This window comes from Bubalus bubalis, chromosome 23 (genome assembly GCF_019923935.1).
Source record: "Bubalus bubalis isolate 160015118507 breed Murrah chromosome 23, NDDB_SH_1, whole genome shotgun sequence".
Taxonomy (NCBI): domain Eukaryota; kingdom Metazoa; phylum Chordata; class Mammalia; order Artiodactyla; family Bovidae; genus Bubalus; species Bubalus bubalis.
Genome location: NC_059179.1, coordinates 40,837,510 through 40,855,255, shown reverse-complemented (window position 1 = coordinate 40,855,255; position 17,746 = coordinate 40,837,510). Strand labels below are relative to the sequence as shown.

At 44.0% G+C, this 17,746-nt stretch overlaps 1 protein-coding gene across 3 annotated transcripts in view; it reads right to left on the bottom strand.

Moving 5' to 3' along the window:
- Nucleotides 1-4,789: 4,789 nt before the first annotated feature.
- WDR11 (WD repeat domain 11) overlaps nt 4,790-17,746 on the bottom strand; it is a 60,053-nt gene continuing 47,096 nt past the window's right edge. For all 3 annotated transcript variants that reach the window (XM_006063534.4, XM_006063535.4, XM_025274409.3), the window contains 11 exons: nt 17,370-17,541; nt 14,640-14,748; nt 13,237-13,299; nt 12,024-12,089; nt 11,091-11,268; nt 10,371-10,466; nt 9,609-9,774; nt 8,757-8,854; nt 8,170-8,315; nt 7,361-7,440; nt 4,790-5,730 (listed from right to left, as the gene is read on the bottom strand). In XM_006063534.4, the coding sequence (XP_006063596.3) occupies nt 5,576-5,730; nt 7,361-7,440; nt 8,170-8,315; nt 8,757-8,854; nt 9,609-9,774; nt 10,371-10,466; nt 11,091-11,268; nt 12,024-12,089; nt 13,237-13,299; nt 14,640-14,748; nt 17,370-17,541 (1,329 nt within the window). In that variant the 3' untranslated portion in view covers nt 4,790-5,575. The remainder of the gene's footprint in view (nt 5,731-7,360; nt 7,441-8,169; nt 8,316-8,756; nt 8,855-9,608; nt 9,775-10,370; nt 10,467-11,090; nt 11,269-12,023; nt 12,090-13,236; nt 13,300-14,639; nt 14,749-17,369; nt 17,542-17,746) is intronic.

Sequence of the window (17,746 nt, the reverse complement as noted above, 5' to 3'; positions counted from 1 at the left end):
CTCCCCCAGTTTGAAGGAAGTGCCCCCGTCCCCTGACCAGGTGTTTCGAGTCACTGGCAGAAGGTAGTAGCTCAGTGGGTACTTGGAATTTGGTGGTTCCCATGGGTAGGGATGGGGAGGCACCAAAGGGCTGGGGTGCAGGAAGGGGAGGTGAGTCTCAGGCAGGAGGCTTGCTGAGTGTCCAGGAGATGGTCAGAGAGGAACCGCTGGAAGCGGATGGAGCAGGTTTCCGGAGATGCCTCACAGAGAGAAGGAGGTCCACCCTGGCTCCAGACCAAGTCCTCAAAACAAGTTTTCCACGATGCCAGTGGGTGACGTTAGGGATGCCAGAGTCACTTCCCTTCTTCCTTTTCTCTTTTCCTTCATCCCTGTCCCATTCTGATCTCTGCTCCTGGTCTGTGTCACACACGCAACGACTCTCAGTCCTGAGTGCAAGCTGACAGTCTCACCCGTCTTCTCACGAACAGTGACGCGGGCGGACCACACATTCCTGAACTTCTCAAGACCTGAGCAGCCTCTAGATGGGCGAGCCCTCACATGTCACCTGTCATCTTTGCTCAACCATCTTGGAGGCAGGCAGTATCATCCCCCTCTTACAAAGGAGGCTCAGTTGACAGCTTGTCAAGGTCAAAGACAAGTTGACCTTGTCCAAGGTCAGTCAGTTAGATGGCAGGGACACGCCATCCCCAGGCCACGCTTTCCTCTTTGTTCCACACTGTGGGCACTGGTGTTCAGAAGCACAGCTGAGCAAGTTTGCAGAGACAAAAAGCAAAACTCAGGGCTTGACTGACAGTTACTCTGCTGGCCAGAGGGTGGCTCCAGTCAGCCCTCTGCAATGTGCCACGGCATTTCCAAGAACACAAACAGATCAGATTCTTAACATCCCGAATTAACTACCATTACATTTTTGCTAGAATACTATCCTCCAGGACAGCTGTCAAGCTGCTTCATGGGACACAGTCTAATTTCCTTGGCCTATTCTTGCCAAATATTAGCAACTTTAGCAAGGGCCTATTGTTCAATTACATTCCCAGCTGATGTGAGCTCTAGACCACGGGGCAGTGAACTTAATCTGTATAACTATATTTTGTCCTTGGACAGCTGGTTCTTTAAGAAAACAATCTGAGTGATTTCCCTCCAAATCAGGAGAGCCGGCTTCGATTCCTGGGTCAGGAAGATCTCCTGGAGAAGGAAATGGCAACCCACTCCAGTATCCTAGTCTGGAGAATCCCATGACAGAGGAGCCTGGAGGGCTACAGTCCATGGGGTCACAAAGAGTCAGACATGATTGAGTAACTAACAATTTCACTTTCACCCTGCCTGAAGCACTAAGGCTCTAGATGGTAGAACATCAAAATATTGGAATAAAGTGAGCTCTTACTATAGCAGAACACATTAGGAGGTGCCTGGAGTAAAACAGATTTATTTTAAATGCTGATAATGAAACCGCTCTTGGATTTAAAATTTTCTATCACCTGTTAATGTCAGCTATCATCAACTACCATCTGTTTGCTCAGAACTGTCAAAAATAAGACTAGGTCAGCCAGAGTGATGCATGTTCCATGTAGTTTTCCAGACCAACTGCCATGGGAACTGGGGTCCATGAGTCAGATGAAAGTGAGTCACTCAGTCATGTCTGGCTCTTTGCAACTCCAAGGACTACACAGTTAACGGAATTCTCCAGGCCAGAATACTGGAGTGGATATCCTTTCCCTTCTCCAGGGGATTTTCCCAACCCAGGGACTGAACCCAGGTCTCCACACTGTAGGTGGACTCTTTACCAGCTGAACTACAAGGGAAGCCCAAGAATACTGGAGTGGGTAGCCTATCCTTTCTCCGGGGGATCTTCCCGACCCAGGAATCAAACCAGGATCTCCTGCATTGTATGCGGATTCTTAACCGAGTTATCAGGGAAGCCCTAGGATGATGCTAAAAACATCTTTCTGAAAAGAGCTAAGTTATAGTGCATCAGGGCTTCCCTGGTGGCTCAGTCTATAAAGAATCTGCCTGAAGTGTGGGAGACCTGGGTTCAATCCCTGGGTTGGGAAGATCCCCTGGAGAAGGGAATAGCTACCCACTCCAGTATTCTTGCCTGGAGAATTCTGTGGACAGAGGCTACAGTCAGTGAGATCGCAAAGAGCTGGACACGACTGAGTGACTAACACTTTCGCACCTAGTCAGAGGAGGACCACTGATCTGCATCCACAAGGACAACTGGGTGCAGTTGAAGTTCCATCTCAAGTTGGCATTACGGACCTAGAGTAGCAGTGGGTGAATTTTTTCCTATAAAAGGCCACACAGTAAAATATTTTGTGCTTTTTAGGACACACAGTCTCTGTCCCAAGTACTCAAATCTGTCAAAGGAAAGCAGCCTCGGACAAGGAACAAATGGGCGTGGTTGTTCCAGTAAAATTTTTATTTACGAAACAGGCAAGGAGTGGGCTCAGCTCTGCAGGTTGCATCTTGCAGTCCTTCACCTTGAGGGTCTTGATGAGAGGTCTCTTCCTGTGCAGCCCCCCACCATCCGCCCACACCAGCCCACCCTACTTCAGTTTCAAAAAGGCCATAAACACAAGGGAAAACTGGTCCAAGCTACATTTTTAAGGCAGTGACTGGAGAATATCCTTTTATCTGATCTTAAATTCTTAACTATTTGTTCAGTCCTTCTGAAGCTGTACATCACAGGGTTTTTAACAGCCTTCTTGCCTAACTGCACTTGGCTTTGCTAAAAATAAACCCAAATCACCTATGGAACCTAGAATATCTTTCCTTCTCTTGTACTTGGAACAGTTACTTTCACCTTGACTAAGTCCTGTTTCTCAGTGTCCCGGAAAAAAAATGAGGAGGGTCAGTAGTGTTAGTCGTCCTTTTTAGGTAAAAGAGCCAACTATTGAAGTAAGATGCCTGCAGAGACTCATCTGAGAGCCACAGGCACAGAAAATCTCAGTGGGAGAGAGGTGGGACTTTCATGGTATTATTTTGTGTGGGTCTTAATATGGCTGATGGAGCAAATACATGGAGCCTTTAAGGACAGGAAAGACAGCGGGGCAATATGCTCATCCAAGTGCCCACTGGACCTGCCCATCTAATTGGATTCCAGCAGTTCTCAGGAGAACTGCATTCCTAAAGCCTAGCTCCTTTGCTTTTCCTCTTTTAAAAACACCAGCACATTCAAGTGTTGATAGAGCCAATTTAATGGAGAAGGCAATGGCAATCCACTCCAGTGCTCTTGCCTGGAAAATCCCATGGACGCCTGGTAGGCTGCAGTCCATGGGGTCGCTAAGAGTCGGACACGACTGCACTTTCACTTTCCACTTTCATGCGATGGAGAAGGAAATGGCAACCCACTCCAGTGTTCTTGCCTGGAGAATCCCAGGGACGGGGGAGCCTGGTGGGCTGCCGTCTATGAGGTCGCACAGAGTCGGACACGACTGAAGTGACTTAGCAGCAGCAGCAGAGCCTTTAAAATGCCTTTATATTTTAATTGAGGAACTTCTTTCATTCACAAAATGAGAATGAGTCATTTTGAGTCAGTCAAATCAATTGTAAGCAAGATCCCAAAGAAATAAAGCCCTAGGCTCAGAGAATATTTTCACTTGTCTGTCATTTATTTCTGCCTTGCAGAATTCTTTTATTCTAGTACAACTGCCAGTGTGTACTTGAATACTTTACTTCAATCGCAAGGTGCTGCTGAGGAGAATGAAATACTTTGGGTGATCACGAGCTCAGGAATCACAGACACCTAAGACTGTCCTCATGCAAGATGGAATCTCCAGGCAATCAAGAGCCGAGAGAGGCACCGTTCTATTGAGGTGAGGGCTACTCTGTAGAGAACTTCTGATCCGGCGCATCTGGGAGGGACGTGAGGCTGGTATTGACATTGCCTATTATTGGTTTTGGGAGAACAAAATGTCCTGCTCCTACTTTCAAAGAGATGGAAAGACCCAAAGCCAGAGCTCGGGGAGGCCCAGGGCTGGTCACCATCTGTGAAACAATCAGCAACAGAACAGGGAAAGGTAACAGTGAGCTACTCTCCGGTGAGCTGCTCTGCCTGGTCCTCTCCGCACTCCCACAATCCAGCAAAGGATCACTGACTATCTGTTGGCCTCCAATCCCGAGCACATGGAACTTTCAAATGCCCTCTGCTGGAATTTCTACTTCTTTCTCTTTGCTTACTAAAGCCAGCATTCTTTTCTCCCTTAGCTAGTTGATGGCTAAATTAATAAAGCCCATCCTGACAATCATTTAACTACTAAACAATATAAAGAGAGCTGGGTTTGCCTATGGCCTTTAAAAATTTGGTGGAACCTACCCAGGCAAAGAAAGGGCAGGGAGGTGACCAGTTACAGGACCAATGAACGGATTCTGGGTTTCTTTTAGGACATTTAGCAAAAGCACTGGGCTGGGAACAAGCATTCCTGGGACAGGCCCTTCCTCTCCATGGACCTCAGTTCCTTGTTTGAGGGGGGTTGATATCCAAGGGCAGAGACTACGATTCCATCTAAAAACACCTCTCAGTGGGTGTTAGTACATATGCCACCCTGGACGTACAGGGGAAAGACAGGAAGGCCATTTCCTCACCTCTCAGAGCCACAAGCTGAGCCCTGCCCACCCAGGAACCCCAGCGGCAGGTGTTCCACCCTATTCTGTGCCGCGGCCCCGAGTTCCTGCAGCCAGGTTCCGGATTCAGCAAAGCAGCGCTGGAGGGTGGGTAGCTGGACCAACTCCTGAGGCGCCAGCACAGCACCCGACGTGGTGCACAGCAGCTCAGAGGACACAAAGGCCTGGCTGGGATTAATTCCCTTTTTATTTATAATTTCTGTAAGTTATACACATTTAAATTTTTAGCAATAATTGATAAGTCACATTTCATATAGTTCAGTCATTGGAAGAACACAAAGACAGAAATGAGAGCACTGAGCCTTCCAAGAGGAGGTTACTGTAACACATCACAGAAGGAGCTAAAATCTCAAATCCAAGACTCCACACACAAAACCTAAAGCTTACAATTTCTCTAAGAGCCTATGCACTTGAAATTACAAAATTCAGCAACTGCCTAAACCAAGAAATGAACAGCTCTGTTTTCAAGGTAAGAAAACAAGGAATGCTGTGGTAAGTCACCTTTACTGTTTAAATGTTTCTGCTCTGTTTATACCTGGAACGACTGTATATACACACAGGCACAGCACATATTTCAGTATAGCTCTCACAAACTGCTTTTACTATAGATTTAAATCTAGTCCATGAGAAAAGCAATTCAATTGCTTGGATCTTAAGTTTTAAAAAAATGAAAAGCATTTCTAGGGACTCTTAAAGCTGTCTCCAAAGTATAAAATGTTACACTTTCAATATCTGAAGTGTTCCTGTCTTTCTCTGAGATGAATACAGGTCCTAGACTGGCTTCTCACAGCGTAAATGCTCACACAGTGTTGTGCATACATGGTGAACAGCTTACGAGGGCCCTGGAGAGGATGGCACACTCGTGGGTCTGGGCTGTGACTGTCCACAGCCAGACCAACACCCTTGCCACTGCTCTTGAGGCCGGGTGCCCTGGGGCACAGAGACTGGTCACTCTTCAGTCAGTCAGTTCTTGCTTGGGGGATTCCAGTTCGTTCAATAAATCTCTGCCAGCTGCTCCAGCCTTTGAAGCAAAAAGAACTGCTCCCTGTTTAAAACCGAGGTTCTTTAAACTTCGGGCATAATCTGCATATATAGCATAGATGAGCTTCTGTAAACTGCAGTTAAGGAAGAGAAGGGCAGAGAGGGCTCCAGCAGGTTCCCACAGGCCGGAAACAAGGACCAGCTCTGGAGAAGTGTCCAGGGGAGGGCAGCAGGAGGAGCACAGGGGGCTCTTCTTGGGGAGGGCACCTGCTGGGGTTGGGGGGATGGGGGGCGGGGAGGTGAGGTTTCAGTGTGCAATGTCCCTGCACTGGCACCAGCTGAGCCCAAAGCCCGACCTCCTACAAGACCCAACTAACATCCCCTCAGATGCTCCAAGGTCTAAATGCAGTTAAGGAGTGGAGAGGGAAGGATGACAGAAGAGAAATACATGTGCAAACCCTTGAGCTGTTTGCAAATCTGAGAGGTTGGCGTTTAAGGGGCAGATCCAGCCTCAATGAGTGGCTCAGACGGTAAAGAATCCACCTGGCATGCGGAAGACCTGGGTTTGATCCCTGGGTTGGGAAGATCCCCTAGAGGAGGGCATAGCAACCCACTCCAGTACCTTGCCTGGAGAATTCCATGGACAGAGGAGCCTGGCAGGCTACAGTCCATGGGGTCGCAAAGAGTCAGACACCACCGAGTGACTTTCACTTTCACTTTGGGAATGTTAGACAGCCCTGTTCTACTGTGTTCTGATATCCAAAACAGCACCACTGAATCAGAGCCAGCTTAACCAGTGCTGAGGTACATGACACTGAGTTCAATTTTCTGTTAAAAAATATATACAGAAAAATAAAAAAATGACATGTAGATATGAGGCTACAATGTAACAATTCAAAAAAGAGTGCAATGAGAACAACAAAGCCTCTGCAAACACAAGGACCTGAGAGTAGGATTCTCAAGCCCCCTCTTTTCAAAGAGAAACATGTCACTCAAGTGACGGGTGGCAGAACTGAAATGCTCCCGGTCACACGTGGCCTGCCTACATGACACGTCTCTCTGAAGTGCCGCTGTGTCTTGTTCCACGTTAGCCCATCCCTGTGGGTAACAGCCAGTCGTTCTTTTTAATCTATTCTGGTACGCATTTATTCCAGCAGAGCCTCCTATACCTTTCCTATACTGCTGCTGCTGCTGCTAAGTCGCTTCAGTCATGTCCAACTCTGTGCGACCCCAGAGACGGCAGCCCACCAGGCTCCCCTGTCCCTGGGATTCTCCAGGCAAGAACACTGGAGTGGGTTGCCATTTCCTTCTCCAATGCAGGAAAGTGAAAAGTGAAAGTGAAGTCGCTCAGTCGTGTCCGACTCTTAGCGGCCCCATGGACTGCAGCCTACCAGGCTCCTCTGTCCATGGGATTTTCCAGGCAAGAGTACTGGAGTGGGGTGCCATTGCCTTCTCTGTTTCCTATACTAGATCCTCTATTTTCTTTGTAAGTTCAAACAAAACATTACAAAATCTGGGCTCCCTCCACTTCACAGCCCTTCCAGGCTCTCCATTGATCTCACAGCTGATGCTGGTGGAGCAACAACTTTCTTTCTGATTTGTCCCCTCCTGTTTCTCCTTTTCCTGGCTCTGGGCAGTCAGAACAGGGATCTTTCTCCATACAATAGTTTCCTCCCAGGCAGCACAGCCAATGGGGATGCTTAAAACCCACTCACGGCATCTGGTTCCCCCTCAGCAAACACATCCCAGCAAAGGATATCTGTGTCCTCGCTGACTTCGATGGCTCCGTACTTGAGACAAGCTTCCACAAACAAGGCCGCTCTGTCGAAGTACCTCATGCTGCTCAACAGAACACAAAGCACGTCAGGAGCTGTGACTTTCATCATCTGGGGGTAGGACCATCCCAGGAGTGTTTCCATACAAGCACTCTCCACAGAAGCCCGAGGGCTGCGTGAGGCACACCAGCACTATTCTCTGCCCCAGCTTAGAGGAAAGGGGAATTCTCATGCCCTAATCCTTTGCTCTTTTCTATTAACTCTTATAAAAATTTTGTGAAATCACTGAAATAGAGACAGGACAAAAATCCACATACCCAGGTCCAGATTTCACAAGTAACTTTCTGTCATATCTGCCTCAACCTACTTCCCTTAGTTTTAAATAAATAAAATGTCCTATGGCAAGTGATAAGCATTAATTACCCTTCAAGGTTCTCAGAGGGGACACCTCCAAATTGCCACACTTTCTTCCCCCTTCCTCCTGCTTTTCTGCCTTTGTCTCAGTTGTTCTACTCAAAGCTAAATTGACCTCAATTCTTTTTAAATATTCTTTTTAAACAGGTAACTATTAGGTTTGACTAGCATTGGCAGAGAAGTAGCAAAGTTCCTAGACCAAAAGAAGAATGAATAAGCATGGACTGCTCCACTCCCTTTAGGTTTTTTCTAAAAAATAAACCTGAAGTATATGCTTCTCCCTTCACTCCCAACATCAAGGACTCCCAGCCTCCTGGCAGAGCCTCATGAGCAGTGGTAAATCTGGGTGGCTCTGACCAGCCACTGACAGTGGGCGTACCTGTGAAGTGTCTCGGCCACGCTGGAAAAGCAGCCCAGGGAGAGGAGAACCAGGAGGGCCTTGGACTTCTGGTTCACTTGAGGGGAGCAAAGGTGGTCGACCCACCGTTTCAAAACGTCAGCGCACTCTTCAGAATTTAAGCGGACCTGAGGAAGATGCCCACGTTAAAAAGGACACCCTGCACTATAGGAAAAAAGAATTCAGTTGAAATGGGATCTATTACCATGAAACAGAGCTCATCTCTGCTTTACCACACAGCCCCTGCTGCTGCAGCACCGTGACCAGAGGCGACAGGGATCCACAGCTCAGGATCAGCGGGCCCGGGACCACCTCTGGGCTGTATGTAGTCTGGGCCCACACCCCAGCAGGGACGGGAGGCAGCTGTTTTCACTTAACTGCTACCATTGCAACCTCCACTTTGCAGTAAGAAGAAATGTAACTTATATGCAAAGAAGAAGATGAAAGCTGCTAAGAAAATATTTGTAAAGCCTCTTGGCAGCCCCCCAAAATACCTCCAAATCATGAGTCAAAAATTCAAGATTGAACTTTCTCGCCCAAAGTTCCAGGTGCCTACTAGAATCACCTACTTTGGCAAGCCACGCTGCCCGGTTCCACTCGCCGTAGGTCTGCAGGTAGCGGCAGGCGTCCGCAGCTTTGTCTATCAGGCAGAGCAGCTGGACGCCCTCTGGAAGACAAGACAACAGCCCCGTGAGTGACGCTGCAGCTGTCTCTCTGGTGAGTCACTGAAGGGTAAAACCACCATTTGACCTCACCTGGTCTTGGCCATTTTATACCTACTGGAGACGCGACTGACTTAAATTTTAAAATGAAGCATTAAAATAGGGTTTTACAATGTTATCACTCAAGTAACCTGGGTTGGCAGTACAAATACAGTCCAGAAAACAAACAAGTCAAGACTATCTCACTCACTGGTTTTAACGTTTAAGGTGTCCACGTTTGTCCAATTTATGTCTATTATTTCGGTCATTATTAATAACACCCCTTTTACTCTTTAAAAATGCACTGGTCTAGATGACTAAATTATATGGTCATCTTATAATATGAGGGCTTACCTGGTGGCTCAGATGGTAAAGAATCTGCCTGCAATGCAGGAGACCAGGTTCAATCCCTGGATCAGGAAGATCCCCTGAAGGGAATGGCAATCCACTCCATTATCCTTGCCTGGACAATTCCATGGACAGAGGAGCCTGGCAGGGGCTACAGTCCATGGGGTAATGAAGAATCGGACACAACTGAGCAACTAACACTTTCATAATATAAACTGCTAGCAATAATTTATTTTTCTCCAGGGTATATCAAAAAGAAACATTTCTAATAACCAAATACTTTCCTAGGAATGGGTTTGATTTTTCAGAGTACTGACAAATATACACGATTTTTCAGAGTACTGGCAAATACACCCCTAAAGCATGCCTCACCTGCCAGTTTTCCGTTGGCGATCATATTAGTCGCCACGAGCTTGATGGTGCTCTGGGAGGGGCCTGACGAGGTGACGGTGGTGACCAGACAGGCTTTCAGTGAGTCACAGTAATAGTGCTGGTTGTCTGCGCTGGTTTCCAAAAGCAGCTGCACGGCTCTGTCTGTCTAATAAGGGAAACGGTTCTTCTGGTTATGAGGCCATTTTCCTCCAACATAACCTTTCAAGATTCATAATTTGGAACACTGAAGTTTTCAGTTTAAAGAAGATTTTCATTGTCAAAAATTATCCATAAACACGTTGTTTACATGTATACAAGTTGAACAAAAGTGCAACACTGCTTCTTTAGGACAAATGTAAAACCACAGGTACACAGGTACTGATTTAAGCTCTGTACTAGTCAGAGACAAAACCAAAACAAAACAAAACTAGGCAGGCCTCATGTGGCATTCAGTTCATCTCAGTTCAGTCGCTCAGTCGTGTCCGACTCTTCACGACCCCATGAATCGCAGCACGCCAGGCCTCCCTGTCTATCATGTGACACTATGGAAGCCAAAACTACAAGTTGGTTTACCATACATTTTTGCTTTCTCAGAACGTCTGTTGGTCTTATTTTGAGAGAAAGCATATATTTACACTTATACTTTCAGGGAAATGTATAGTGTGTGTGCACGGTGTTTGTGTGTGATATAAATGATGCTGCAAAATACCAATCAACTAGCAACTCCCTGAAACATGAAAAGAGTTATAAAAACTGACATACTTGACCCAAGAGAAGCAGCTGGTCTGTACATTTCCTTGTATGATCATAAGTTGACCGTTTTACTTCCTGGAGATTAACCCTTTCCAACTGAAATTTCTAGAGCAGGGGGAAAAAAAAAAAAAAAAAAAAAACAGAGAAAATTGAGCCTGGATTTTAAAACTTTTGAATTATTTAACTATTAGTAAACATTACTTTGACTTCTGAGTCAAAGAAGAAGTCCAACAATTTAATAAGAATTTGAGAAGAACAAAATGTTGAAATGTACTATAATCTGTGCGTAAGTCTGCCTGCTTACAAAAACTGGCACTTTAGTAGAGCTGGAAGAAAAATCCCTATGTGTAATTCAGTACTCTATTGGAGGTTAAACAAATTATGAAACTACCTTTATATATATAGAACAGCAAATTCAAACCAAGTAAATTAAGTATTTGTTATTTATAGGAAATTAATAACATGAGAAAATTAAAATGAACCAAGTTAAAAATTTTTAAGGCCCCCCCAAAATTAAAATGCTGTTAATAATAAAATTTTAATGTCTACTAAAAACTCAGTAAGCGTTTATGAGCTTTTCAAGTCCTGAATCAGGCCTTTTTTATGTGACTATGCCAAGGGACTCATTTCTGTTATGTGGACCTTTACTTAGTACAAAGTTTCCCAACTTTAAGATACTTATAAAGAAAGACATAGCTTTAAAGGTTTTTAATATATGAAACATAATACCTGAAAATAGGCATTTTCACAGAGGACGTCGTAACATATATCTAGCGGGTTGTTCACTCTGTCCTGAGGAGCAGCTTCTTTAGCCACTGGTGTGCTCGCGGCCTTTTCCTGGGACAGGCTGTGCAGATAGTGGGCGGCGACAGTCCAGAAGTGCAGCTCCGATTCATCACCGTAAAGCCTGGCCAGGGTGAGACCACAGTCTCCACTGACCTCACGCAGCAGCGTGGGGCCTGGACGGGGGCTCCCTACGGCAGCCTGAAGTGCTGGGAACATGGTGCTGGCCCATGAGAGACCAACGTGCTGGCTGGTGGAAGAGCTGAAGCTGCAAGTCTCCAGCCCTGTTACTGGGTCTCAAACAGCACAGGGCCCTGACTGCATGGGGCCCCTTCCGACCCAAGCCTCCCTTTGTTCTGTGTTAAGAGCAACACCGCGGTGCTGCAGCCTGTGCTATTATTTACCTGGTTTGCCATCAGCACATCTTTCAATCTGCACCAGTTAAGGAAGAAGTTCCTCTGGGATCACTGACTAGATAAGATGTGGAAATAATATGCTCTTTATTCTCTGGGGAGTGGAGGGAAATGTCTTTCTTATAAGGGATGGCTCTACTCTAAGTAAGAATATATAGGTTATTACTTCTAAATATAATATAAATATAACTTATGGGTATACTTAGGACATGCCCCTTGTAGCTGATATTTTAAAAAGCTATCTGAATGGAGTCTTTTCAATAGAGAAGACCTAGATCTCATGTCTTTTTCTTTTTCCTATTTGTAATACTACTTTCAAAATGATCTGTAAGCCAACTATAAAGGATGAACTGATGTATTTTCTAAAATTCCAAAGAGTTTGGTTTTAACTAACAACTCTTGATGAAAGGAGTGAGTTAACCTGAAATTCCCTGTCTCTTACCCAGAACACTTCAAATAGTGTTACCTTGAAACAAGCAGGCATCTCTGCAGGAGAGTAAACTCCGGATCGAGCAAGAGTTTCTTTATGTCACTGCAGGCAGGAATCCAGACAAAGGCAAGACAAAATTTTTGAATCCAACAATAAAGGAGATAAATCAATACACTTTTAAAATGGAAAATTCTACCCAAAAGATATAATAAGAACCTACAAAAGAAGTCACTTTGCTACGGCCCTGAAACTGCAAGAGCTTACAGGGCTTAGACAGTATCTAGGCTAGGAGAAGTGGAACCCATCAACCACCACAGCTTAAGGCTCTAATTCTGATTTACCTTCTTGAAGCAGCTCAACTCCCTTTCTAAAAAATATGAACAGCTACCTAACTACAGGAATAAGAAGGTCATTGTTGATAAAATGATTTTACTAAATGATCATCAGGAATACTCTATACTTCAGAGAAGATGCATTCAGAATTTATTCTTCAAAGTACTGAAAAATTAAAATACATAAGGAAGAAAGGATAGTGTTTCATAAATTGATATTTCTACAATAGCCCATTATAGACTATTTATAAATCAGGAAGAAGGGGAGATAGTCTTTAATTCTATTCTTTTCCATTTAAACATAAATGCTAACCTTGGGACAGAGAAGAGAAAAAAGTAATTACTTTGAATTCGACATCAATATAATATTCCTTTAGCATTAATTTATTAAGTATTAAAATATATGTGATGGATTTTAGATTGCCAAGATATGTTTTCCCAAGAACTCCTTGTGGAGTCAAATTTTCCTTCTTCCTTTCCAGTGTTATACACAGTACCTGTTTGTAAATGTTCTTGACTCTAGGGAGCATATTACTTTCTTAGAATTGTGCAAACACAGCACCTGACACAGAGAACTTATCTTAGCAGAGAGAAGCTGACACACAAGAATTGCCCTGTGTACACCCATCCTCTAACATGAGGCTTTGCAGGGCATTTGTGCTGGAGGCAGGCTAGCTACAAGGTGGCTTACCCCACTGCTTCTTCTCCTGCCCTGACATGAGACCACAGCAATCTGAAACTTACTTCCACAAAACAAAGACTCTAAAGGGAAACAAACTGAGGCGAAGAGAAGGGTCTCTCCGTGGGCCACTAATATTTTCCAAAACAAACCTTATTTTAATTTTAAAAAGTCTAAATCATTATGTTTTTCTTTTTCATAGTCTTATTCTCTAATAAAACATAATAAGAGTGCTTACTTAGACAATGAGTTCAACTGCTCTTGAAGGAGATTCTTTATTTCTTCATTTTCTGGATAATCACTGTACCAAGAAAAGATTTTAAATGAGTTAGTTTTCTCTTTATTTACCACCATTTATTTCTTCACCAGGAAAAAAGTTGTGTTAATACAGAAATAACTTCTTTGTAGTCCTTGGTTAAAAACCTGCGCGTAGACCGAAAAGCAACAGACTACTCAGGAACCTACCAATCACCTTTAATGCCTGCTTTTATCTTATTGAGTCAAAACAGAAATGAGCACAGAAAGTTTCCCTGGCTTTCAAGAAACCCGAAAATTTATTAGTGAGCTCTAAAACTATCAGGTTTAGATTCATGTTAATAAGGAACTTAGCAAGGACTACACCAATCTGCTAGTTCTGCTCTGCAAAATTAACATTCATTTCTCTGAGTGGATACTTCTTGGAGAAAGAACATCTCATCACATTTATTTTTTTAATTCTCCTAACCCAGGGCTTCGCTGGTGGCTCAGTGGTAAAGAATCCGCCTGCCAATGCAGGAGATGTGGGTTTGATCCCTGGGTCGGGAAGATCCACTGGAGAAGGAAATGGCAACCCACTTCAGTATTCTTGCCTAGAAAATTCCACAGACAGAGGAGCGTTGGGGGCTACAGTCCATGGGGTCACAAAGAGTCAGACACGACTAAATGACTGAGCACACACACAACCCATGCCTATCTATGCATTCCACACAGCAAAGGTCCCATAGCACTTGTGGTAGTTTAACTAACAACCACAAATCATGGTTTCTGTGACTATTTTTTGCAAGGAGGCAGGCTATAAAACATAAAACACTTCTGAAGTAGATTCCTTTATGCTGCCTTTAAAAAGATTTAATCTTGTCCCCTGACCCTGATGCTGGGAAAGCTTGAAGGCAGGAGGAGAAGGGGATGACAGAGGATGAGATGGTTGGATGGCATCACTAACTCAATAGACATGAGTTTGATTAAGCTCTGGGAGTTGGTGAAGGACAGGGAGGCCTGGTGTGCTGCAATCTCATGGGGTCGCAAACAGTCAGACATGGCTGGAGTGACTGAACTGAACTGAATCTTGTCCCCAAACTCCTCTTGGCCTCAACTGGCCCTCTTCACACTCAGTAGCCATGCCCAGGTGCAGACCATAAGATGACCGACCACACAGCCACCTGAGACACCCACGTGTACTCACAGCTGTGCCCAGGTCCCCAGAGTGGGAAAGACAAGAGGCAGATCAGTGACTCTTTCAGGGTCTCTGCCATCACTGCCTTAACTCAGTTTTAAGGTTCCAATGCCTGTAAGCCCTGGAGACCAGCCACTGCTAATTTTTATGGGATGTCTTTCAATCTTAAATCAATTAAGAAAGAAAAACAATAATGCAAAAAAACTTACACATGAGAAATGTCCAAAGAATACTGTCCATTCCAAGGCTGATGTAATAAGAAAGCTTTCAAGGCGAGAGCAGCCCTGGGAACAAGGAGATATGGGCACCACACAGGCTCTAGACAAAAACACAGATTTCGCTTTTAACAAGTAGAATCGTATACAACTATAAAGCTTCCGCTGTAGACAGTTCACAGAGAAGTCAGCAGAGAACATGTGTAAGTCTGGTAGTGGAAACTCAGAGAGTGTATTAGTGTAATCACTGCTTAAGACACAGGGGCTCAGTGTCAGGCAGAAAGTTAGACTGAAGAGTCTCTGACCCCACAGAGATAGTACTGAAAGTTCTTGGAAACAGCATCATACGAAATGTTATTAAACAAGTCTCATAGTTCTGGATTCCTTTTAGACACTGCTAAAAAGAATATTGTTTTATGCCATTTTATGCCCCTGATCTAGGCAGCAGGTAAGAAGGATTCTCCAACTTAAAAACAGGGATTCCAATTTTCTACATTTGTCTGACTTCCCCTTTTACTGGGAGAAGAGGCAGTGTCAGAAAAATGTAAATAAGGGGCAGGGGTGGAGAAAGAAGACCAAGCTATCCTAAGAAAACAGATTTGAATCAACATATTACGATCTTCTCTATTTGTCACAAAGGAGAAATGAAGCAAATATATTAAATATTATATCAATGCATATGACCTCAAATGATTTTATTATCCTACATCAATAAGGTCCAAAATACATTTGTAATTCCTCAGAATAGAAATATATTGCATCAAACATATTTTTCCAAGCTCAAATCAGCACATATCTGGCAGCAAACACACAAAAATCTTTTTCCTAACTCCCTGTTTACACTCTCATCAGTCTTTATTCTTTAACATTTACTGAGTGTTGTTCTGAGTTTAAAGTTCAATTTAGGGGAATATATGCATAATTTCATTGACTTTCCCCATTATTATTTTAAAACTTGCCCTTTTTGGCTGAGGTTGCACCATTAGAGAATCAATAGCATTTTTTTAGGAAAATTTTAAAAGAAAAATGTAACCTAAAATCTGGTTGAGGGTCACCTGTTCATTCATGGTATTAAACAGTCATGGTATTAAACATGGTAGCCCATTAAGCTAACAATGGGTTCACATTAATTATATAAATAGATTAATTTAGAAACAAGTACCTTGGCTTTGGCTGCCATCTATGGGGTCACACAGAGCCGGACATGACTGAAGTGACTTAGCAGCAGACTCAAATTTTAAGATAAAGGTCAAAGAACAGCTTCTCAAACATCTAGATTATATTTGCATACTTCTTTACCTAGAACTGGAGAAGGCAATGGCACCCTACTCCAGTACTCTTGCCTGGAAAATCCCATGGATGGAGGAGCCTAGTGGGCTGCAGTCCATGGGGTCACTAAGAGTTGGACACGACTGAGCGACTTCACTTTCACTTTTCACTTTCATGCATTGGAGAAGGAAATGGCAACCCACTCCAGTGTTCTTGCCTGGAGAATCCCAGGGACGGCGGAGCCTGGTGGGCTGCAGTCTATGGGGTTGCACAGAGTCGGACATGACTGAAGTGACTTACCTTACCTTTTACCTAGAACTAATGACTAAATTAAAAGAAAAAAATCATTCTTGAAATTCCCTTAATTTCTTCAATAACTTTATGTTTCAAGTTAGTATCTATGCTTGTCCTTCCCTAGAAGGCGGTCCTGCTACTTCTGCAGAGGTGGCAGGGATCTTGAGGACAGATGTGGCAATGCAGTGCTCAACTGCAGCTCACCAGAGGACAGTCATGGTTACGAGTAAGAAGTGATGGTTCCCAAACACAGTGGCAGGGGTGGGGCAGTGCCACAAACAAAAGCACATTTAATCCAAGTTAAAAAGGCAGCCCAGTCAGCATACACAGCAACTCGGTAGTGCCTCAAGCACAAACATAACAATGAAGGGTCATGTTTTTAAAACCCTTCTGTCTCTGAATATGCCAAAGACTGACTCTGAAGGTACAGACAATTCCCAGAGCCGACAGTTTCTATGATGAAACTCTGTAAATGACTAAGCAATTCTCTTATGACATTTTTTTACATATCAGATAGCCCAGTGTATACACCAAAGTTATGCCTGGAGAAAATTTAATGTAGGGACATCTCATTTTCAAACTGATGCGTGCACTCACAAACTTCTCATTCATAGCTACTTTTTACTAAAATAGCTTTCATTCTCAGGAAAAAAATCTCAAAACCACCATACAAAAAAGGGAAGGGTAGTGCAATCATCTAATTCTGTTTTGACTGGCCCTTTAGCGAGTCATAAGACAGGCATCACAATTCATGATACTTTCCAAAGTTACTTTTCCATGATATATGGTTGCAAAAGACACAAGACTCACTATTAAAAAACCAGCAGCACTTTACCACTAGATTCCTGTCCTCTGATGACCTCTCCTAAAGTCTGAGGAAGTCATTTTTATTCATGTAAACATCTTTCATCTTTTGACAGGGCACTCAGAAAGGGGTCAAGGAAAGGGCGCTGAGTAAACCAGCGTTGGGGAATGACTGACATCTAATTACAGAGTCTAGCATCTCAGTAGTATCAACACTCAAGCTTTAAGTTAATATACATTCTTAAACATAGATTCCTAGAAAGAATGAAATGGAACAGAAGCAGCTCTCTCCCATGAAAAGAACAGCTGGTGCAAAATAAAGACACTTCCAAGCATCCTTCCCTTAGAACTCCATACCAGTCAACTCCTGCTCGTCCATCCTAAAGCATGTGGACTTCATGGACATCTCCAGGACCCTGATACACCCGTCATCGGAAGCCAGGATCACTTTATCTGACGTGCACCAGTCCACGTCCAATATCCGAAAGGTTACATTTCTTCCACTTCTTAAACTGCTCACCATCTGAACCTTCAAGAGTGAATTTGATTGTCACTTTCAGAAAGAAAAGGAAGATGTTTATCATTACAGACTAAACGAGCAAGAAAGGCAGTGCCTGTGGCAAAGGTCCAGTTCATGTTTAAAACTGAGCAGTCGTGGGCAATCTATCTTCCACATGCAGACTGCATTTTGAAGGTCCCAGAGATGGTGATACCATTAACAATCTGTTGAGCTG